The 22,804-nt window shown below is 51.5% G+C and overlaps 4 protein-coding genes across 4 annotated transcripts; 2 read left to right on the forward strand and 2 right to left on the reverse strand.

Annotated features, from left to right (window-relative positions):
- The first annotated feature begins 720 nt into the window (after positions 1–720).
- On the forward strand, positions 721–6,985 carry LOC131208978 (probable cytochrome P450 4aa1). Its single transcript, XM_058201931.1, has 8 exons — positions 721–794; positions 5,046–5,217; positions 5,277–5,474; positions 5,560–5,739; positions 5,805–5,871; positions 5,955–6,081; positions 6,172–6,318; positions 6,394–6,985. The coding sequence occupies exons 1-8, from the start codon at positions 777–779 to the stop codon at positions 6,967–6,969; spliced, it is 1,485 nt and encodes a 494-aa protein (XP_058057914.1). The 5' UTR covers positions 721–776; the 3' UTR covers positions 6,970–6,985.
- Positions 6,986–7,186: 201 nt separating this feature from the next.
- Positions 7,187–10,109, reverse strand: LOC131210996 (protocadherin Fat 4). Its single transcript, XM_058204331.1, has 6 exons — positions 10,039–10,109; positions 9,400–9,689; positions 9,216–9,328; positions 7,547–9,141; positions 7,382–7,485; positions 7,187–7,300 (listed from the first exon to the last, which is right to left on the reverse strand). Exons 1-6 carry the CDS (start codon positions 10,085–10,087, stop codon positions 7,247–7,249), a joined length of 2,205 nt encoding a protein of 734 aa, XP_058060314.1. The 5' UTR covers positions 10,088–10,109; the 3' UTR covers positions 7,187–7,246.
- Positions 10,110–12,428: 2,319 nt separating this feature from the next.
- LOC131212814 (putative fatty acyl-CoA reductase CG8306) lies at positions 12,429–15,631 on the forward strand. Its single transcript, XM_058206848.1, has 8 exons — positions 12,429–12,596; positions 13,560–13,640; positions 13,715–13,966; positions 14,035–14,180; positions 14,254–14,363; positions 14,438–14,630; positions 14,692–15,189; positions 15,256–15,631. Exons 1-8 carry the CDS (start codon positions 12,486–12,488, stop codon positions 15,392–15,394), a joined length of 1,530 nt encoding a protein of 509 aa, XP_058062831.1. The 5' UTR covers positions 12,429–12,485; the 3' UTR covers positions 15,395–15,631.
- Positions 15,632–15,703: 72 nt separating this feature from the next.
- On the reverse strand, positions 15,704–19,540 carry LOC131209098 (cullin-2). The gene is made up of 11 exons (XM_058202086.1): positions 19,516–19,540; positions 19,109–19,275; positions 18,656–18,907; positions 18,202–18,583; positions 18,035–18,120; positions 17,724–17,955; positions 17,155–17,653; positions 16,708–17,084; positions 16,537–16,638; positions 16,348–16,461; positions 15,704–16,286 (listed from the first exon to the last, which is right to left on the reverse strand). The coding sequence occupies exons 2-11, from the start codon at positions 19,225–19,227 to the stop codon at positions 16,155–16,157; spliced, it is 2,295 nt and encodes a 764-aa protein (XP_058058069.1). The 5' UTR covers positions 19,228–19,275; positions 19,516–19,540; the 3' UTR covers positions 15,704–16,154.
- Between the last annotated feature and the right edge of the window lie 3,264 nt (positions 19,541–22,804).

The following is a 22,804-nucleotide window of genomic DNA, read 5'->3' on the forward strand; positions in this document are numbered from 1 at the left end:
CTAAACGGCGTACCGCATAGGTCTATGCCGCGAGCGCAACCAACAGCAAAAAATCATCGCCAAACTGCCAGTTATCTTCGAATTGTGATCGATGATCGGTTCTCGCAATGACCGGCCATTCATTACCGGCGATAGAGTGGTAAATAAATAAACATGTAAAATTACGGGCATCGGGGCTCGGTATTTGAGCTTCCGTTTTTTCCATCCATCTTCTCCTTCCTCATGTACCGATGCGTGTGTTAGTGGCCTAAGCACGGCGGATGTTCATTCGTGTTCGGGCGCCAATACCTACGTCCGGATCCGACTGGCGGGACTCGGTGGTTTAGGCAAACAATTGAAGTCTTCTTCCATCGCGCTCTGGCCTCCCGCTGGGGAGCGTTCTAAGAAGAATCGTCGTCCCCACTCCTGGCTGTGCCGGGCTCCTCAGACCGGCAGGAAGCCATCGACAGATCGCGGTTCGTCGTTTTTTTTTTCGCGGACAGACAAACAAATTCTATATAAGTACGTGAAGTAAGCGGCCGCTGGTGATAATTGCGAAACGTAGTCGCCACCGTGCAGTCGCCAGAATTCTCTCACAAACGTCGCCGCCGTGAAGTGATACTTTTCGCGAGGATAGCAGCACGCAGATACGCGCCGGACCAGACCTACCGTCGCGCGATCGCGATCAGACTTTGTGGGCATTTCGGGCACCGCCGATTGGTGATCGATTAAACGTGACCTGGCTGATTAGTGGGTGTGATTAGAGTCGAGCAGAAGGCTCCATCCCCCGACGAGACATGACGTTCTTCCAGGCGGTAAGTTCCAGGCGGGTCCCACTGCACTGCACCGAGCAGAGAACACCGGGGGGGGCGGTGTAGTAGAATTGAAATGCAAACATCGTAACGATACGATCTTGAGCGATGTTCCTCTCGAACCCGGACCGGAGTTCGGTGATGTGGAGTGTGATCGCAATTCTCTAGAGACCGTCGGAGTGTGGCGCAGTGTGGATCGGTGTGCTGGCGAGTCGGCAGAATAGTCGCTCCGGTGTCTGCTCCGGGTCGCTATGTTGCGTATTTGATTTTGAGCGTACCGGAAATGATGCAGTGTGACCATGAAGTTACGAGACACGCGTGTATGCTCAAATCATTGTCTCGAACGGGAGTCCGTTTTCCTAGAGTGATCCTCATGACGGGTCATCTTTTCCAGCCGTTCCGAAACAAGGCTCAGTGAACGATTTGTACAATTTACGTTTTTGCTGTTCTAAGACAAGGAACAACGAGGTGTAATGTGTTGTCTTGCAGTAAAGACCTGGTGCTTGACAATCTAATGTTCAGGACTCCATTGTGAGTGAAAACGACCGGCTTATCGGATAGAAACTCTAGATGAATCTTAAATTCTCTATAGAGTCCGGCAGACTCCTCGAATAAACTTTCACGGTGCTGGCAACACAGAAACTCCACAAAGTCTAAGTTGGCCCAAGAGTTTACTTTTCCATTTATTATTCATAGTAAGATGCCGATTTTACGACCGGGAGGTTTTCGATGGGTTTAAGCCACATCAATTAATGAAATTGGAAGTCAATTTTTGCGGAGTATAAATTCGTGATATAAATGTGATGTAAATATTGAGCTGAAGGTCTCAGTAGATCTCTGCACCAGGATCAGATATTCCAAAACTGTGGATGCAGTGTGGACTGTGGAGCAAGTTCACGGTTCCATTTGCCTGGCTGTACTTTTAGTCTACCGTAGATTACGGGTATTAAGACCCACCTTTTTTTGCAAAAAAAAATCAGTCTAAAATCCAGGGGGGTCTTAATAGGTGTAGTCAGCGCTGCTGACTCAATCACTCAATCCGTCCGTAAAACATGGAGCAAAGTGGCCAAAGCTTGAAGAGAGTGGCCGAAGCTTGAAAATTTGGATTCTTGAGCACCGTCAAAGAGGCACTGTAGTCTCAAGCAAGATGGTCACGCAGGAGGCAAAGAAAATTGCTCAAGATCTAGATATCACTGACTTTAAAGGAGGTCCAGCTTGGTGCTACAGATGTAGAAAACGCCAGGGTTTGGCTATAAGAACAAGAGCAAAGCTAGCCCAACGAATGCCTGATTTCTATGAAGAAAAAGTGTTATCTTTCCACAAATTTGTCATCAATACCCCGCAACAGTTTAGCTTTGAATTGTCACAGATAGGCAATATGGATGAAACGCCTCTGAATTTTGATTGTCCTGATAATCACACAATTGATGAGAAAGGAGCCAAGACAATTGCAATTTGTACAACAGGTAATGAAAAAAGTCATTTTACCTGTGTTTTGACCTGTATGGCTGATGGCACCAAGATGCCTCCACTTTTAATGTTCAAACGTAAAACACTGCCTAAGGACAAAATCCCCACAGGAGTATTGATTCATGTTCATTCAAAAGGATGGATGGACCAGCAAGGCATCGACTTGTGGTTTGATAAGGTATGGTCTAGGCGACCTGGCGGCCTGTTGAAAAAGAATTTTCTTTTGGTTTTTGATCAGTTTAGACGGCATTTGACGGAAAAAGTAAAGCAAAAGGCTAAAGAACTGACAACCCAGTTAACAGCCATTCCAGCTGGTCGCACAAGTCAATTACAACCTCTTGATATCAGTATCAATAAACCATTTAGGGCAAATATGAAGGAGGAGTGTACCAAATGGATGAATGAATCTGATACAAACTTAACTCCATCAGGCCTGTTGAAGAGACCAACAATCTCACAAGTCTGCCAGTGTGGTGAAAACTTCATGAGATGCTACCAAGAAAGATGTTATCATCAAATCATTTAGAAAAGCAGGTATTAGTAATGCATTAGATGGCTCTGAGGATGATGCTATTTTTGCCCAAAGTGATTCCTCAGACACAGATGATGATGACATGGAAGAATTAGCTAGAAAATTGGTTAATCAATGTTTGGAAACCGAAGATATGTTTGAGACTGAAGAATTTCATAATTTCTATGACGAAAGAGTTACAAAAAAGTTAAAAAATAAAAATAAAGTAGTTGAGGTTTTTCTTAAATTTTTGATCTAAAAATGAGGCTCTTAATAGATGTAGGGTCCTTATAACCCGTAATCTACGATATTTATGTTAATAAACATTCGCAAAAATGGTCAATTAGCAGTATCATTTCAACGGCTGCCCAATCCTTTTGAGAGCCACCCATGCAACCCTCGTCGCGCGAGCATACGTAATCAACGTCAAAAAGAGGTGCCACTGGAAACAATGCATTTAACACGCTGGCGACAAACGCCGACGTGTTAACTTATAATCGGTGACGGTGATTGTTTGTCTTCACACCAAGGTGGTACACGTTCGAAAACAGCGTCCATTCCGGCGTACTTGAACTTCACCAAAGGACAGTTCGCTTCCGCAAATAGAAGCTCAAGTAGATACCGCATGGCGCAGAGGACCTAAACAATTGTTTTGTTATCGAGATCATAATCTCCGAACTGATTGGATGAAATATTGTAGCTCATCAAACTGAAGCACTTGTAAACTAGTTAAATTACCACACGAAAAAAGGCCTTGTTTTTTGTGCCACAGATCGGCATCTGGCCGGCCCATGTTGTGTTCGCTACGCTACGATGGGACTTGCCCAAATGTACATACAATTACTGCCGATAATTACTCCGCGGTCAAAGCAAAGCATTTTCGATGATTGATGGACGGACCGACCGCACGTTTGTTCGTTGTATCTTCATTGTGGCCTTTGGGGGTTTCTTTTATGTTTTTTGTTGTTCGGCTTCCTGGTAGTTCGCATTTCAAGTGCCACGCTCGGTTCTCTGCGTCACGGCTGCGATAACAAATATTGAATACTCATCTTGTATTCTTCAAAAATCGCTACTACCAACCCGCGGTGCCTTACTGGTGGCTTTTTGCCACACTTATCTTACGCTGCGCGCGCGATCATGATCTTAACCTCAATTGCCATCGAATGGGTACCCCCGGCACAACTTCGCGTCCTCGACGAATGACGCCATTGAGCGCTAGAGAGAGAATCTTTGTACTCCACTTTGTACGATCCGAACCGAAAGTGTATGCGTGTTTGCCCAAGATCTTGGCACCGATCCTCAGATCCGCGTTGTAGCACGAGAAACATGCTGCGGTTCGCGCCACTTTTTACGCTGTAACTTTACCCAATTCTTAGACCCTTTTTTTGTCTCCCGGACCCTCGGTGGTTTCATCCACCGTGACTGCATTTGCCATTTATCACCTCGCCTGAAGGGAACGGTCGTACGCTGGATTCGGCTAGGTCCGTGCCCAACGGTTCATTGACTCGCGCGAGAGGCGTGTTGGTCAAGTGTCCAGCCTCAAGGTAACGTGTATACAGGCCTAATGGTCCGAGGCCGACCAATTGTTCACTTCGGTTCACTTCGGTTAATAGGATTGGGCAAATCCTGCTGATGAGAGGCCAAAATGGTGCCCCTCATCTGGTGTCAGAAAGGTGCGCACATGCGGCGGGCGCAAGTATGCTGAAACCTGTGCGATCGATGATCATCAAATATTCCACGCATTGCGCTGATGTTGCGCAAGATCCCGCCGCCTGCGGGTGAAGGCTATCCCACTTACGGAGGATCGTTGGGCCACTCTTTTCTCTATTAAAGTATGATTTCAGACACACCTTTCGCAACCAAACCTGCCCAAGCCTCCGCAATAGAATATTATGTCAGAGTTGGAAGAGTCGATTTTTTTTCTGCGGAGACCATTCATTACGCCCGAAACAACATCAGATTCTAAATCTGGCGGTTATGCTTAACTTGCCAAACAGATCGTACACACGGATACACGATCGATCGGCAGCGGAAGCGGACGTGTAAATTGCTTGTATCTATTGGCGGTCAATTAGAACGTAGTTAGGTTGCTTCTTGGGAACCTGGAAGGGTCTGCTCAGCCCGAAGCCACGCAACACCTGACACTGACCCCCTCCTGGATTGGGGGTCCTAGATGCTGAATCCGCCCCAATCCGGATGTTGTTTGAACGGCAGTTACAGAGCCAGCCGATTAATGCAAACAGGACGCTCGTTTATCCGTTTCCACTTGGCAGCTCGAAAAACCGTCCGCCGTAGAGCTGTACACCTACCTTATGCTGCTGCTGGTCAGCGTGTTGCTGTACGTGCTGTCGGATTACTTCAAGAAGTGTATCCTTGCGTTCCGGCTGCCCGGTCCGAAGGCCTACCCCGTGATCGGTAACTGTTTGGAGATCACGAGGAACGACCGTAAGTAGCGCCTTGTCTCCACTTCGGTCAACACCTTACCGGTCGATCGCTTCTCCTAGTGATCTCGCGGGAAATGGCACAAGCCTACAAGAACTATGGTCCCATCGCGCGAGTCTGGATCGCCGTGTTCCCGATGTTTGTGGTGTTCGACCCGAACGACCTGAAGATTATTCTGTCGTCGAAGAAGCACACCAACAAGTCGCTGTTCTACAAACTGCTCCACAACTTCCTCGGCCGGGGTCTGATCACCAGCAGCGGTAGGTAGCTGGGCCCCTGTGACTGGTGTTGGTTTCTCGGTTCAAAACGAATGTGGTATTGTTCTACGGTCTTCCTCTACACCAGGACACAAATGGAGCACCCACCGGAAGCTCATCCAGCCAACGTTCAACATACAGATACTGGAGAAGTTCATCGAAACGTTCGCGGACAGTGCCGGCTCGCTGATCGAGAAGCTGCCCAAAGAGGAAACCGTCCTGAACGTGACGGAGTACGTCAACAACTGCGTGCTCGACATCCTGAACGGTGAGTAGGACCTGTTGGCCGTATTGGGCTGCCAAACACTGTCACTGATGCTGATCGTTTGACAGAGGCCGTTCTGGGAGTGCCGGTGAAGGCGACCGATAAAAGCGAAATGGAGAAATCACCCTTCAGACAGTGAGTTGGCGCAATTAATCATTTCCCAGGCCGTTTCGAGGGCACAAATCTAATAAAGCGATGCGTGTTTTTTTCCCCACAAGGGGCAAAGTGGTGGCTCAGTACCGCATCACGCACCCCTGGCTACTTTTTAACTCGATCTACAAGCTAACCGATGCCGCGTCGGCCGAGCTGAACCAGAAAAAGCAGCTGGATGAGTTTTCGCGCAAGGTTCGTAATCCGGGTGGATGGGGCAGATAATTGGTTTTTAACCTTTTTTTTGCGGCCACTTCACTCTATCCGATTCGATTCGTTCCGCAGATGATCCAGCGCCGCCGGGAGGCACAAAAAACGCTGACGGCGACCGACCGGCGCTGCCTGTTGGACTTTATGATCGAAATCTCGAACGAGAATCCGGACTTTACCGACGAGGACATTATCGACGAGGCGTGCACCTTTATGCTGGCGGTACGGCCCGTGGTGGATTTCTCGCTCCGCGTGATCGACGCTAATCGCACAACCATTTTATCTTCCCCCTTATAGGGCCAGGATTCGGTCGGTGCCGCCATTGCGTTCACGCTGTTTCTGTTGGCCCGCCACCAGGAGCACCAGGCGCGGTGCTACGAGGAGATCCGGCAGCAGCTCGAGGGGCCCAAGATGCCGACCGCGCTGAACATCCGCAACCTGCGCTACCTGGAGGCGTGCATCAAGGAGAGCCTGCGGCTGTACCCGAGCGTCCCGATGATGGCGCGCAAGATTGGCGAGGATGTGCGCGTGGACAAGTACAATCTGCCGGCCGGGACCGAAGTTCTGATCCTGCCGTACGCAACGCACCGCATCGAGCATGTGTACCCGGACCCGGAGCGCTTCGATCCGGACCGATTCGCGGACACGGCCCCGCACCAGAACCCGTACGCGTTCCTGCCGTTCAGTGCCGGGCCGCGGAACTGCATCGGCTACAAGTTTGCGTACATCGAGATGAAAACGGTGGTCGGGCGAATCCTGCAGCACTACCACCTGCAGCCGGCCCCCGGCAAAGAGGAGGTCGAGCCGATCTTCCGCATGACGCTGCGGGCGCGAGGGGGCCTCTGGGTGAAGCTGACACCGCGGCAACAATGATCACGCAGCACGCCAATCATGCAATAAATTTTTTTCTAAGAAAATTCCAAAAGTCCAGCATAGCACTCCAGCACCGGGCGTTGAATGAGAACTCACGTTTAGCAAAATACCCAACCGCGGCACTTTATTGTCGAAAACGGCCAGGAACCGCCGGGTCACGGGGGGGAAATAAATAAGCCAAAAGGCTCGGGGGGAGAGGCTGAAAACAGAAAATTAGAACCGGAGCAGAGTTTCGTCCAAAACCGGAGCTCTCCACACGACGTCCAGTCTGACAGGTTCAAAAGTAAACGATCAGCTTATCGTCGATCGACACGTCTTCCGGGCAGTTGCTCTAAAACAGTGGTCCAAGGAACACACGAAGCACACGAATCAGAAATCGATCGGTTTGATGACGTCAGAAGGGCCAGCATACCTTTTCGTCGTACTTCTCCTGCCAGTGCAACAGCAGGTGGTTCAGGTTCTGCCCGGCCAGCTCTTCCTGTGTCAGTGGTCGTGCCTGCGATCGTCTCGGGTGATCTGTGGCAGGACACATGGATAGGTTACACACCTTTGGACCCACGCTCGCTGCCATGCTTACCTCTTTCGCTCTCGAGAAAGTCCTGATTGTCGCTACCGTAGGTCGACGAAGCGGCACAGTCCCCGGCGACCCCGGTATGCCGATGGCCGGCGACCGACGATCGCTCCAGCATCCGCTGTTCGGGCCGCTGCAGCAGGAACCGGCTGGAGGCGGTACCGTGCTTCAGGGCCGGCCCGCCCGTCCCGTTACCGTGGGCCACAATCTGCTCGGCGGAAGAAACCTTCCGCTTCCGGTGGCGTCGGTGGACGCAGCGCACGAACCCAACCAGCAGCAGCGTGCCGAGAATAGACGCCACAACGATGTTGATCAGCAGCAGCAGGTTGGACGTAAAGGCGTTCGCCGTGTCCGGGCGCAGCTTCACCACCACCGGCACGGTAGCCGATTTCGGTGGCGTGCCCGAGTCGGTGACGGTGGCCAGCAGGCGCATAGCCACCGGCAGATCGGACCGGTTCGACACCAGCCACAGGTTCCCGTACGGATCGGCCCGGAACAGATGGCTGTAGTTGCCCTTCAGCGTAAACGCCAGCTCGTCGGTTCGGTCCCCGTCCGCCGCCTCGATCCTGCCCACCAGGACGGGCAGCTGCCGGGGGCCAGTTTGCGCGGGGTTACCGTCGATGACGAACGAGTAGAACGGCTTCCGGAACCGCGGTTCCCACACGTTGGCCGGCAGCACGTCGATCACGACGCCCGTGCTGTAATTGCGACCCCCGACACTGTCGTCGATCGTGTCGATCGTGAACGAGTACTGCGGCGTCCGGCGGTAGGTTAGCGGCTTCGCCAGGATAATCTCCCCGGCCGGTCCCACACGGAACGTGTCCTGAGCCAGCGACGACCCGACGACGGCGTACCGTAGCCGCCCGTCTTTCGAAGCGAAACCCGGCCTGGTGGTAAGCTGCGACACCAGCGTTCCCGGCCGGGAGTCTTCACGTACCGTGGCGTAGAACGTGCCCCGTACAAAATCGGCTCTTTCGACCGTCGGCTGTGTGGCACCGGCAGCTGGTGCTTCCGTGCCCGTCGGCTTCGGTGCCGACAGGATCACCGTGGTGAGCGCATACCGATCCGGATTGTCCACCTGGGTCGCCTTCACGACGAGCGTCCGCGAGTGCCGCGCTTGCGACGGCGCCAGGGAACGAACCAACTTCACCCGCCCACTGGTCGGGTGAATCTCAAAGCTCGCTTCATCCTCCGACCCGTTCGAGGACACGATCGAGTACCGAATGTCCGCCCGGATACCACGGTCCTGGTCTTCGGCACGGATCGACTCGGGTGTCGTCCTGATCTCGCCCACCTCCGTAGGCAGCTGGCCGTAGTAGACGTCGCGCACAAACTTCGGGTTCTGATCGTCCGAATCGAGCACGACGATCGTGACGTGCGTGTCCGAGTACTTGGGCGGTTTGCCCTGATCCTGGGCCCGGATTTTCACCGTAAAGTTCTGCACCGTCTCGTAGTCGATGAACCGCTTCAGCACCAGCGTGCCCTCGAGGGGCGTCACGAACGCAACGTACTCGCTGTACGGCCCCGGAAGCGTCTGGTACTCCACCGTCGAGTACGGTCCGGGTTGATCGAGATCGATGGCCCGAATGCCTTGGAGTATTCTACAAAACGTCAAGCAAAACATCGTTAATGCAGGAAGCCATTTCGCCGCCGTTGTGTCCACCGATCCACATACCGCGTTCCAATGACCGTCACCTCGGACAGGTTCAGCTTGTACGGGGCGCCGATCCACACCGGTGCATTGTCGTTCACGTCCGTAACCCGGATGTTCACCGGTATGATGATGCCCTGGACGAACGAAAAGAAAGTTCACGTAAGCCAGCCGGAACCTTCATCCGACTGGGTGGTCGGAACCGTACCGCTTCGTCGGCAAATTTGCGCTCGCAGATCACGTTCACAAAGACCGCCGACGGCCCGATGAGTCCCTCCTTGTCCAGCGGTTTCGCCACGATCAGGTCCTTCGTGCCCTGCGCAATGTACACCGGGGAGTCCTTTTCGCGTAACGTCAGCACAATGTCCTTGCCCGGGTCGCCGAGCACGCGCAGCGAACCCACCGACGAGCCCACCGTGATGTCCTCGTTGGCGAAGAAGTTGACCGTGGAGCCGCCACCGTCCAGGTAGCACCGATTGTCGATCAACTGCCCGTCCGCTGCGTACGCAATGGGCCGATGAGAAACACGTGGCACGTTTAGACCCCCTGACTGAAAACCCCTCTTTCAAGCCATTGTTTTTTCAATATTTTTCCTAGATCTGTTTTAAAAAAATGGCCAAACGCGCCCCTATCAAGGGAAGTTGACATCCTTCATTTGATCGTGGCTTTCGGCTGACAACACGTGCCAGAGTTCCTGCTTCAAAGCCAAATATTGGCCGCTACCTATTAGTTAAACAAACTCACCGCGCGTTTACCAACACAAATCACTCACGGGTGTTATCAAACAGTGACCGTTTGTGTTTGAACTGTACATTCCACGGATGCCGCTCTTACTGTAGGTACTCACCATGCATAAGAAACAAACAACAGTAAAACACGAATACCGATAGCACCATCGTGATCGTCTGTTCGCCCTTTTGCTCGGCCCGCCCTGCGAAACGGTCAAATCGTTTGGTTAGGAAAAAGGCGCACATTTTGCGGGTATATTGGCAATAGACAAAATGTGTGATATCCGTTCGCCCCGGGGTTACATTGAGCCGCTGTAATAGAGTGCAAACGCTCACAGGAGAGTGTGTCTTATTTTTATTTCACAAAAACATTCATTTCATAACATATATACATTTTGTTTTTTTTTTTTTGATAATATACTACAAATGATCGGTCAAAAGTCAAAGTTTGCATTTGCAAATTATGTACACAGTCTCAGTGCCTCGCTGCCAACAATCCCATTCGCATCCGGGTTCGTCGCTTACGCCGGCGCATGAGTCACCAGTACCTAAAATGAGAAAAACACACTCCCCGCATACACATCCGATACAGATGCTGTTTTGTACAAATCCCATACAAGGAAACAATTGTTTTTACCGTTAAGAGATAACACTTTTGATACAATCGATAATGGGGTTAAAAATACAAAACTACAAAACAATCAAACGGCTCGCACGCCAAAATAACAATCGATCGCTGCGCTGTACAACTTCTTGTTTCTGCTGCTGCTTGTTGAATAACGCGACCGAGGGCTGGTACTTGAACACTTCCACGAAAGTCTTTCAGACCGTACAGTTGCGGTAAATTAGAAATGTATTAGAGGACGCACCATCTCGGTTACGAACGTCAAGACTTTAAAACAAAGTACGATTTTGTCCCCGGAGCAAAAGCCAAACTCCAAGCGAAGGGCTGCGAAGATACCATCTTCACTTCTTTCCGCTCCGTTTGCTTCGATTGGTCCGTGGGACGGTTGTGCAAACCTTTCTTGGGGGCCGCTGTGCGCTCTACGGCCAAGCTACTTACCACCACGGAAGACGTGACGCTTTTCACGCTAAACCTTCACCAATCATCCAATTCTACAGCCGTCGTCCGTGCGTTGTTTTGGGCGCCTTTTCTGCACTTTTCAGCTGCATAGCTTTGCACTAATTGTTTGGTAAAAACGGGAGAAAATGCGACAACGTTTTTAGAAAGTGCTGCTTCTGTTTGCTGTTAGCGCAAAGTGGGCAAAATGACGGCCAAGCGTGATCGCCAGCAAACGTCAAAACGGAATTTTTGTTCGTGAAGCGTTTTCGGTTCGACCAAGGTTAATATAGTGTGCTGCGGGTAGCGCAAGCGACTTGATTTGACCGTTAAGGTGTAGAGAACGGGCAACCGTTTACGTCATTGTGCCCTTATTGTTAAGTATGCGGACCTTTATGTAAACACTTTTGTAGCGATTTAATATCAACTTGTAAAGTTGAATATAACAGGATTAGTGCGGTGCTGCCCGTAACCTTACTCGCGTAACCCAAAGCAAGCCCACACATTTGTCACAGAAACCTGTCCTAGACACACCTCGACCTGTTCTGTTCCTTCGAGCGAAATTCGGGTGTGCCCGTGGCGAGGAGACTTGTTCCATTATTCGCATAAGTCCGCGTCGATCCAATATTTGCGGAAAACAGGAACCATATGGTTTAGGGATCACAGCGGACTGACGTGACCCGGTGTGTCTCGCAAACAGGTACAGGGTGTGCAGAATGGACTGCAAATTACATGCACTTTCTAGCGCCCCGTTTTGAAATGTGCATTAAAATCATATCAACGAAACCCATCATTTTTAAAACATTTTCCTCGCCCATCGTTTGGGTCGTTTCTTTAACGGGCGTGCTCTTTCCCGCTCGCACTTATCATTTCTCTGCGCAGGCGGGTTGCTTTTGTTTATGTTTTACAATCGTGTGCTCCCAATCCTCGTTGTTTCATTCAATCTTTTCTTCTTCTAACGCTCGTTCTCCCTCTCACTCTCTCTGCTTTCCGAAAGACTGTACACCCAACGAAACAAGTCAAACGCTCGAGTCAAGTGGTGGTCGCGAGGTTCGCCGCTTACTGATCGTAGACGTCTTTCGTTCCGTTAGACAGACTTTCTATGTTACATAAAATCCGAACCACGGCGGGCTCGGTGCACCGCTAGGTGAAGATATGGATAGGAACCGGCACACCGTGGCAAAACTTGACCACAGCAACGACGACCACGCAACACCGATCGCCACCAGGGCAGCGCAGGGCGCGAGCGAACGATCGATGCTGTAGCAGATCGCGGTATTTTCTACGCACCGATCGCCCGCGCAGAGAGGTGGCACGCCGATTGCTAAGCCTCGCGTGGCAAGTTGGGCGATCGTTGCGCTCATTCAGTATCTGCGTTCGGTCGGTAGCGCGCGTGTGTCATTCGCTGTGCGGGTTGCGTGCGTCGTGCGTGCGTTGTTGAAACACGGTTACACGGTTGTTGGTGACAATTTTCGCCCCGCAAAGTAGCTTCGAACCGGACGAACGATGGCGAGCGAAGTGCAAAATTTCTACAAAAACAAGTACATCTTCCTGACCGGAGGGACGGGATTTCTGGGCGTCGCGATCATCGAGAAGATCCTACGCTCCATGCCGGAGGTTTGTACCAACAGAGTTCGAATGTCTTTTTGCGTTTTACGAACGGATTACGGATACGATTTACGTCGTTCGCGTGTTCCGTGGTCCGAATCGATCCCAGTTGATCGATCGATGGCAGCGTCACGTAAGATGAGGGTTTTCCGTTTCACAATCTTCGCTGGTCGTAGGTAGGCTTGGAGCGGCTCGGCATCTAAAAACCCATTAGATGTTACGTAGGGAGTGGAGGATATACGGACGGGCTGAGTTTTCCCAGCCGATCTTTTGCGCTCGCTCACTCTCTCTCTCTCTCCTGGGCACTCTGTTTGACGCTCTTTCGTGCTCTCCACCACATCAAAAGCCACTTACAACTAAACTAGGTGTGTGCAGTATCAGGCTTCCTTTTCCGTAAGAGCGATGATCATCATCTCCGATCATCATCGGTTTTCGACACTGCAGCAGCTGGTATGGCTGACTTGAAAAGCTTCAATTTCCGCTAATCGCCTACACGTCGTTTGCCGTAGCTAATGTGTGCCTGCGCAGGCCTGCGGATCGCGCGATCATCGTGACGTCACGCGAACCGCATCGAGTTGTGCGTCAGCACGACGACGCAGATCTCGCCGAGCCTGATGTCTCCATTTTTTTGTGCAAAACATACAACATTTTCGGTTTATTACACACCCATTTGTGGTCCACTCGTGCCTGGGCCGGTTTCTTGCCGGTGTTCGTGCCGGTCGTCGCAACCGTGACCTTGAATTATTGCCGGTTGATTACAACATTGAGGGTGCGTTTTTTTGTCCTGACACTACCGTAGGTTGTAGCATCGACACAAACAGTGTTTGATTTAGCGCCGTGACCTCTCCGTAGTCTCCGAATGTAGTAGCTTTTTTTGGCAGTTCAATAGCTCCCTTGGAGTTGAGCATCTAAACCACATTCTACAGAGCATATAAGCACAGGTTAATTCGGTTCTCTCGCCGCTCGGCTTAGATTGCAGGAATCTACCTGCTTATGCGCCCGAAGAAGGGCAAAGCGATCCAGGAACGGCTGCAGGATTTAACGAAAAACTCGGTAAGCCTCCGTAAAACTGTGTGGTGCTCCGCGAACCGCTGGTCTCATGATGTATCCGCAACCGTTTCGGGTAGGTCTTTGAGCAACTGCTGCAAACGCAATCGGCCGACGTCTTCAAGAAGCTCATTCCCGTGTCGGGCGATGTGGGCGAAAACTTTCTCGGCCTGTCGCACGAGGACCAGGCCACGATTATCGAAAACACCAACGTGGTCATCCACTCGGCCGCCACGCTCGACTTCCAGGCCACACTCCGCCCGACGGTGAACATTAATTTGCTGGGCACGAAGCGCGTGCTGGACCTGTGCTCACGGATGCGCAATCTGAAGGTGAGTGGTGCCACGACCGCACCGTGCTGACCACCGCTGACCGACATTTGCTTCGCATCTTTTTGCAGAGTGTGGTGCACGTGTCGAGTGCGTACGTGAACTCGTACCTTTCCGAGGCCGAGGAAAAGTTGTACCCTTGCACCGAGACGTCGCAGAAAGTGATCGACCTTGTGGACACGCTCAGCGATTCCGCCCTTGACGATCTGCTGCCAAAGTGAGTACGAGGGGCCGGCCGGCCGTTAAGTGGTACCTCTAGCCGCTCAACCTGTCCCTCCGTCCGCTTCCAGGTTGCTGAAGGACCACCCGAATGCGTACACCTTCACCAAGCAGCTGGCCGAGCACGAGGTCAGCAACCATGCGGCACAGTTCCCGTGTGCCATTATCAGACCCAGCATGAGTAAGTTTGCAATCTGGTTTGGATTTGCGAATCCGGGAGGCAATTTGATTTAACACGAATCAATCTACCCACAGTTACCGGTGCGTGGAAGGAACCGACCCCCGGGTGGACCATCTCCAAGAACGGGCCACAGGGATTCTTGATGGGTGCCTCGAAGGGCATCATCCGTCGGTTACCGGTCGGCGTGGACCTCGTGTGCGACTACATACCGGTGGACGCCGTGGTCAATCAAACCCTTTGCCTCGGTTGGTACATGGGCACCAATAGGTACGCTCCTCAAAGTCGCCCTCCGCTCGCACGCTTTTACCGGGTTCACTTTCTACTTCAGCTTCCGTGAGGTGAAAGTGTTCCACTGTACCTCGGGCACCACCAATCCGTTCAAATGGCGCTCGGTGATCGATCAGATGAACGATTACCTGCACAAGTACCCACTGAAGTCGGCCATCTGGTATCCGCGCTTGAAGTTCGTGTCGAGCCTCTGGTTGTACAAGCTGTCCGCAATCTTTGTCCACATCTTGCCCGCCCTGGTGCTGGATTTCGTGCTGCGAATCACCGGCGGACGCCCGATGCTGATGCGCCTGCACACGAACGTGTGGGACTCGCTGAACCGGCTGGAGAAATTCATCTTCAACGAGTGGAAATACTACAATCCGGCCACACAGCAGCTCGCCCAGTCGCTGTCGGAGCAGGATAAGGATTTGTTCAACTTCAACATCGCGCAGCTGCAGTGGCCCGAGTACTTTGTCGAACTGACGCAAGGCGTGCGCCAGTATCTGAACAACGAAAAACCGAAATCGCTCGATGCCGCTCGGAAGAAAGATAAGATGTAAGATGAGCGGCTCGCGGGAGCCATCACAAAGATGTACACCTTTTCCTTTGTCCACACTTTCAGGCTGTTCGTCGTGGACGTCGTGTTCCAGGTGCTGGTGTTCTCCCTGCTCGGGATGCTCCTGGCAACGCTGTTCGGATCGTCCACCAGCTACTTCTGGGTGTTTGGAGGCATCAGCTATTTGCTGTTCAGTTTACTCTAGGCCGGACGCGCCACTCGGCCACCTTCCCGTGCATTTCAATACCTCTCCACATTTAACCGCCCGCTAACCGGGTGTGTCCTACGTTAAGAACTCTCACATCCATCTGCCAGCGACGGCTCGTCGGGCTGGCTGCCGGGTGTTACGGTGGGTATCTGTTCCCCTGTGTTTTGTTTTGTGGTTACGGAAGTCGGCAAAAAGTACATTAAAAACGACTCATAAAAAAATGAATAAAAAGCCTAAACCTTAACCGCGGTTGAGTGTCCAATAAAAACGGAAAGAAAACTACTTGGGACACAAAACAAAAATAAAGCAAAAGTATATTTACAAAAGAACGACATACGAATAAGAATGTTTAATAAAACAATTTTACCGCTCGCACGCTAGTCATAAATAGTATGCGTGAGAGCAAATCGGGACCCCGGACCCGGTGATTTCCTGTAAGTTTTCAAACACTTCCGGTGTGGCCTTGAAAAATAGATTCAATCATGATTTTCTCGGTACTGCTGCCGTGTTGTGTTTACTCAAAGATTCACATCACAAATCAGCTACAAGATTTGCCGGGCGATTGGGACGTTGGTTAGGAAAAACTCTGAGCAGCACAGTAATGAGGCTGGGCGAGGGCTGGCCAAAAGGGGTTTGTGCACTGCTGCTGCCAACTGATTCCGAAACGGACGGAGGTTCCGGAGGACCCATGAGACTCTGGTGCAGTGCCAGTATTCCAATAATAAATTGCTGATACGACCGAGAGAGTTTTGATCGCTTACGCCACGTAGCTGTACTCGTCACCCGAGTTCGGAGTCCGCTCGATGTACTGCTTATCGATCAGTGATTCGATGCACTTCTTTATCATGGACACGTTGGGTGCAAAGCTGACCTTCGATTGCGACAGAATCTAGGGATTGTGGGATACATCATTAGGGTTACTATTTCAAAGCAAGCGGTCAATATCTTACCTCCTGAATTAACGCATTATGGCGAAGGACCTTTCGAGACTTCATTATACGCACAATAGCGGCCTGAAGATACATTTTGCGATCTTCATCCACGGCACTCATCGTGTGTTCGACCTGCGAAGTGAAAACCATTCAGAGAAGGTTTCGAAATGAACCTTGAAGCACACGCCGTGGCCATGTGTTACGTACCTCCTGGGGAGTTTCCTTCTGCAGATTTGTAGTGATTTTAAATTTCGTGCGCTTATTGTTGTAATTCGTGTTGATACTAACTTCCGTTTCGTCAGACATTTTCTAAAAAAGGAAAGAAGGGACCGATATTTGCTAATGAGTTCTCGAATGATGCCCGCCGAGGGGGTTTACCTCTTCGCTGAGCAGTAAAATTTTCGCCTCAACCAAGCTCTGCAGGTGCCGTTGGAAGATCTCCTGCTGCAGCTGCAACGAGGACTGTAGCTCCTTGCACGTGTACTTATCCGTGGTCTCGAACATGAGCAGTATCGCCATCTGGTACGTTTGCATCGTCACGATGTAGTTGCGCTTCTCAAACGACAGCTTCATCTCGCCGTGACACAGATGGTGCAGCCAGGTGAGCTTGCGGCCACTGAAGTTGATATGGTAGAACTTTTCAAACAGACGAATGGACTTCTCAAACTCCTGCGGTATCGCGAACGACGCAACGACCTGCGTCGGGCCAAGGGGCCACGCGCCCGCTTGCAGCACCTTGACGGAGAAGTTGATGCCTGGAAAGCAAAACAGGCGGATGAGCGCACATCAAGTTTTCCCGAGCCTGCCCGTGGCCACCGTTTTTACCCGTTTCGAGCCAGTTGTCGTTGAGATAGTTGGTGAACTTTGTGTTCAAATCGGTCGACACCGAGATGTCGGTGAACATACGGTGCAGCTTGTTGGTGAACTCGTACCCGCACGCCTGTTTCAGCTTGTTGATCATCATCTCTTCGGCGTCCATGCTCTGTGACTGCTCGTGTATCAGCCGCTTCGCCAGCATGCGGCTGTAGAACTTCTGGTACACGTCCTTGTCCTCGATGTACTTGAAAATGATGATGCTGCGCGTCAGCTTCTGGTCGATTTCGCCCTCGGTCGTTTTCGATTTCTTCAACAAACTGTCACAGTACTTGGCCACCAGTTCCGCACTGCGGCACACCTGGTTGTTGCTGTGCTTTTCGTTGATGATGCGAGCACACGCCTTATCCAGTGCACCGAGAAACAGCGGATCCGACCGGAACGTGCGATGAATCAGTTCCTCATACTTCCGGTGAACATCCAACATGTTTTCCACGAACTGTATGTGTACCTGTGGAGGTCCAGAGGGGCGGCCAGAGTCAGTACGGTGACAGGGACGGGCAGCCAGAGTTCGCACTCACCGAATCACCCTTCATGCAAGCGATCGTTTTCTTGCCCTGCTCCTTGATGTGCTCCAGGAACACATCGATCAGTCGCTTCAGTCCCTCGGTAACGGGTTTCAGCAGAATGTACAGATTCCTCAGATCGGCACTCTTCTCAGTGGCCACCATCTCCTTGCACTCCGAGTACAGGAAGTTCATGTGCTTCGTCACCATTTCCTCCTCACATACTTTCCGCAACTTCGACAACGAACTGCGGATCGTGCAGGGGAATGCAAAGCATGAGCCGTCGATGAAAAGCACTAACACGGACCACGGACATTCGCACATACCTGGCGTGAAGATAGATGTTTCCTAGTTTTTCTTCTTCCTCGAACTTTTTGATGATTTTTTCCATATATTGGCTCACGGTGCACACCTACGGTATCCGCAAGCCACAGAGAACGGCATACTCAAGATTACTCAAAGAAATCGCTCAGCATCCGATGATCTACTTTACCTGCAGAAGCTCGCTGGCCACGATACGGAAATGCTGCGCACTTTCTTCGAGCATGCGCGCCTCGAACAACTCCTGATACAACTTCAGCGAACCCTTCCGACGATACTCCTGCACGGCCACGAAGCTCTGTATCACGCCGCGGATAAAGTTGGTGCTTTTGTTCGACTGACCGCTGCTGTTGCTCGCCCGCTCCGCATTGATACCCTTCAGTATCTGATCGACCAGCTCACTGCCCAGTCGCTGGATCATGTACTGGTTCCAGATTTCCAGCGCCAGATCACCGACTTCCATTTTCTCCTGACTGTCGTTGTGGTTGATGCACCCATACACCACTTCCGCTTCATTGAGCTTCTGCTTCTTTATGTGCTGGTGGTTAAGGTATCTACCGGAACGGGAAAAGAACTTAAGTTCACTCTCTTTCGGTCGGTCAGACTCGCCACTGTATTGCGCTTACTGGTAAAGGTGATTTAAGTATTGCGAGCCGCGGCTGTACTCCATCCATGCGTCGTAGTACCGCGCCAGCAGCAGATCCGAAGGTGTCGCCGATGGCGTAGACTGACCATCCTTGGGGGCATCTTCCGCATCGGGCACAAGTACACGCTCGAGCAGCAACTTTTGGACGTGATCTTCAAGAAATGTTTTTGTCTCTAGGTACAACCGATCCGCCAGCGGTTCCGGATGTGCAACGCAAATGACGTACACGTCCCTGAAGCGAAGGAAAGTAGCAAAACAAACAAACGGACATGTACCTAAACTGTTTCAACTGATTGGAGGTCGAGCGATGCTTTTGCTTTGCTTGGGCGCTTTGTCACAGTGCAATCAGAGTCACACTGTACAGCGCGGCCGACGGCCATGGCCTAGATTTGGCGGTGGCACTCTCTTGGCGTCCACTAGGAGTTACGCTTACACGAATCGATTGCTCCAAACGCTGCGATCGACGTACTGCAGCGTCATCACCTGCTGCACCGTTTCCCGGAGGTCCTTCCAGACATCCTCGAAGACAATGGTCCGCGGTTTGAGCGACATCTTTCCCCGGTTCTTTCTCTTCCTCTGCGCGGCTGCTGTGAAGCTGGGCTGAAAAAATAACGACGTTCTATTTAAAGCGCACTTTCAGCCGTCCGTTTTGCTCGCCGTCGTCGTGAGTAAGCGAATTCGCCGTCCAACGTAAACATAGACCAGTGCGTGCAGGCCGAAACTACGTACAACGCAAACGGCTGCTTTGTTTGCTACGCGAACTGAATGGTTGTATGATCTACGGGAACCTATTTAGCGATCGTCACTTTCGGTCAGTGGACGGACAAACCTTTCTCTTACTTCTAGTTCGACCCGATGAGTTTCAACTTTCTTTACGTTCTCAACTGTTCATAACACGCAAAAATAAAGTGTATGGCAGCAGGGCTGCCAGCCGAAGGTTGCCGTTTTGACAGCTGACAGCCGTTGACTTTGACAGACCTTCCCGCCGGCCGTGCTGTTCGTGTGGCAGCAGCGCCTAGTGTGACGTACTTTTAAACCTGCAACGAATGATTGTTAAACGACGGAAAGGACAAAATAACTGGCCATCATGTGTTTGATGTGCGAAACCCATCAACTGCGATTCGTGCGTAACAATGTGATGAAATTGAAAGCTTGCCTCAACCGACGAATGTATTTCGGGTTTCGGCTACCAACTGCCACTTGTTGAATGCAAAATAATTGTTAAGGGGACAAACAAAGACTGCACTGTGTTGTTCACAATTTAATAGACATTGTTCTTCATGCGATTCGTAACGGTAATCTTTTCTCAATTTCAATGTACGAGATTTACCGAGAGTTATGATTGGAAAAGGTATTGTGAAATACCACCACCTTCCACCACGATCTGGCCTACTGCGGGCTTTCGCCCTTCGTTCCAAGTCAGATTTGTGTGTCCAACTACCGCTCCGACCAAACCGGAAATCAATTAGATGGCACCAGTCACATGATCGCTACGGTGAGAGGTCAATATTAAACCCTGCTGCCCACTCGTTGCACTCCGCAAACGGACGTCTCTGCGGCCGGTGCCCCAAACGTGCCACTAACTGAATCTGCAAACCACAAAATAAGTGTAAAATCGTCTCATTAGCACCCGACGTGGCGGTGGGCAGCACAGCATGATGGTTCCCATTCGGTCATTTTCCGTTTGTTTATCAATTTTTAATTGAATTGCAAATTCGTGCTGCCGTGCCAGCCAGTCACACGGAGTGACCAGCCTCGGCCAGCAACAGGACCTCCACTTAGGGCTCGCTCTCTCTCTCTCTTAGGGTTTTCTTAGTCCGCCTCACACGGAGCAGCTCAACTCTCGCGAGCCTTCCGTCGGGGCCGCATATTGCGCATGTCCTGAAGGAGTCTACTCTACTCGCTCGATGATGCCGTTTTTCCTGGGGCACTACAACACTACCCGAGCGGGAGTAAAATAACCGTAACGCAGTTCATCGGAACCGTGCACACTGAAGCCAGCAGCAGTACTCGAAGCCCGTTTCGCTTCGTCCTCCGAGTTCGGTTTCGAGGCTGGTGAGATAGTGCGATGAGCTTGCGAGCCCGCAGCGCCCGATGGCGTAGGAGAAATCTAGAAAACAGTCCCACATCCGCTCCACAGGTGTAGGTAGCTTCGCGAGGTTCGCATCGTTCTCGGTCCGTTACTCGGTGGTGGCCTGTGTTCAAGTTCTCTGGCTAAGGTTAAGGGCTGATAAAATCGATTAATATTCCATGAATGAAGCCAATTGGTGTTTTGCTGACCGCATGCTATCAGTCCAAGGCTCGGAATCCAAACAGCAGTAGTAGCTAAGCTCAAATCGTCCCCTGGGGAAGCTCCGTGCTGTGCATATAAATTGATCCAAAAGCCCACGGTTAGTCCACGAAGCGCAAACACCACTTACCCAACCGGGACGGGCGGGCGTGAAAATCCTGACCTCGGATTCTCAGGGGCACCAGGCGCCTCCATCCGTGTTCCGTCGGGCGCAAATCGAGTAGTTTTAGAAAATTGGGGTTAGAAAATTGGAACGAAAAGTGTGTGGTGGGAAAGAAAAAACAAATACCCTCATAGTCCGTGCTGCCGAGGACGTGTACCTAGCGTTCCGGCGCTCCGAGACCTTCGCTCCGTAACGGTTGGGAAATGTGCAACAAATGGATGAGCGGTCGCTGAACGTCGAGCGTCGCGTATGTGCCCTATTTCGATCCATCACATTATCAGCTGCCGCGCGCATGATACCGCATGAAAACATCACTTCCGGAAAGTGTTGCCGTTGAGCAGGGTGCCAAACAGAAAAAGGACAACCAGAAAGTGAGTACCACCAACGGGGGCTTCCGGACCGGAGGCGTATCATAGGCGCCGCTGCCTCGTCGGCCCGCTGCTGCTGGAACACCATCCGGAAAGGCTCATCCTTTGCCAGCGAGCCCGTTTGCCCGTTTCAACGAAACACAAACCAGCACGAAGGTAAGCGGACGACGGGAATTTGGCGAACAAAGTTAATTCAATCATCTGCCACCGCGCGCGAAAGTTTTCCGTTTTCTCATTCTGCTTCTCATCAATTTCGGGGCCGAAAACTCTCACCACACAGAGTTTGAGGCTAATATTTATAATAATTTACTCTGATAATCACCTCGGCCATTCCGTGGGCAAGTACATAATATACACCGCAATGGCGACCACCGGGTGGCAGAATGCGATCCGGACTCCGGGCGATATCCTTTCCCGGAGGGCCGCCGTAGCAGCGCACAGGGGGTTGGGTTTTCGGTTTTTTACAATTCTCCCCGCCATCGTGTGGCCATGAAATTGGAACCGTAACGTCGGTTTGGCGTGTTTTGGACCGCCATCGCCCCGGGGGCCAATGGAAGGCTGGGGAGTCTGGCCTGCCACGTTGCTATAAATAGTCGGTTTTGGGGGGGTTCGCTCGCTAATACGTCGACCGCCGGCTAATATTGAAATGCCGATCTCAATCAATCATACATGTTGTTGTTGTTTTCGTTAAAATTGGCCGGACAAAAAAAACCACCCAACTCATTCGAGGGCGGTCCGAGGGCTTAGGTTTCCATTCAAGTCCGGGGTACGTCAAGAGAGCAACAGCTGGCCTTCGACAAGGCGACCGGAAGAATGTTTCCTTACACCGTCCCCCCACCCCTGTGGGGAACCGAGTGCCGAGGTTTTATTCGTCTTATCGATTAAATCGTAAGCCATTCCCCAAGAACGGAGCCGGGGCCAGGACTGAACCGGGCTGGAACGGAAACTCATCATCGGCACGGAGCAGTGAGCTTCTGCTGGTGGTGTCGGAGATGCTTAATAGATGAGCTCGGTGTTTCTGCTGCTGTCCAAGGTTGAGATGTTTTTCCACGAATTGAGCGGGTCGCTGGACAGCAATGAGCAGCGAGATAGCGGCTTGGTTTGATGAACGTCCGGTCCGTGCCTACGGTGTGCCTCTGGGGAGATCTCTGGGAACGGGTTTTTACTGAGCAAACCCCCCCACGATTTTCACGCCTAAAATCGAATCGATTGCGCCAACTACGTCCTGCTGCCGCGCGTTGGTCAAACGGCGCCAATTGTGGTTGTTATTTCACCGAGCAAACGGCATTATATGCAGTGCATTTTACT

The sequence above is a fragment of the Anopheles bellator genome, chromosome 2 (assembly GCF_943735745.2).
Source record: "Anopheles bellator chromosome 2, idAnoBellAS_SP24_06.2, whole genome shotgun sequence".
NCBI classification, from domain to species: domain Eukaryota; kingdom Metazoa; phylum Arthropoda; class Insecta; order Diptera; family Culicidae; genus Anopheles; species Anopheles bellator.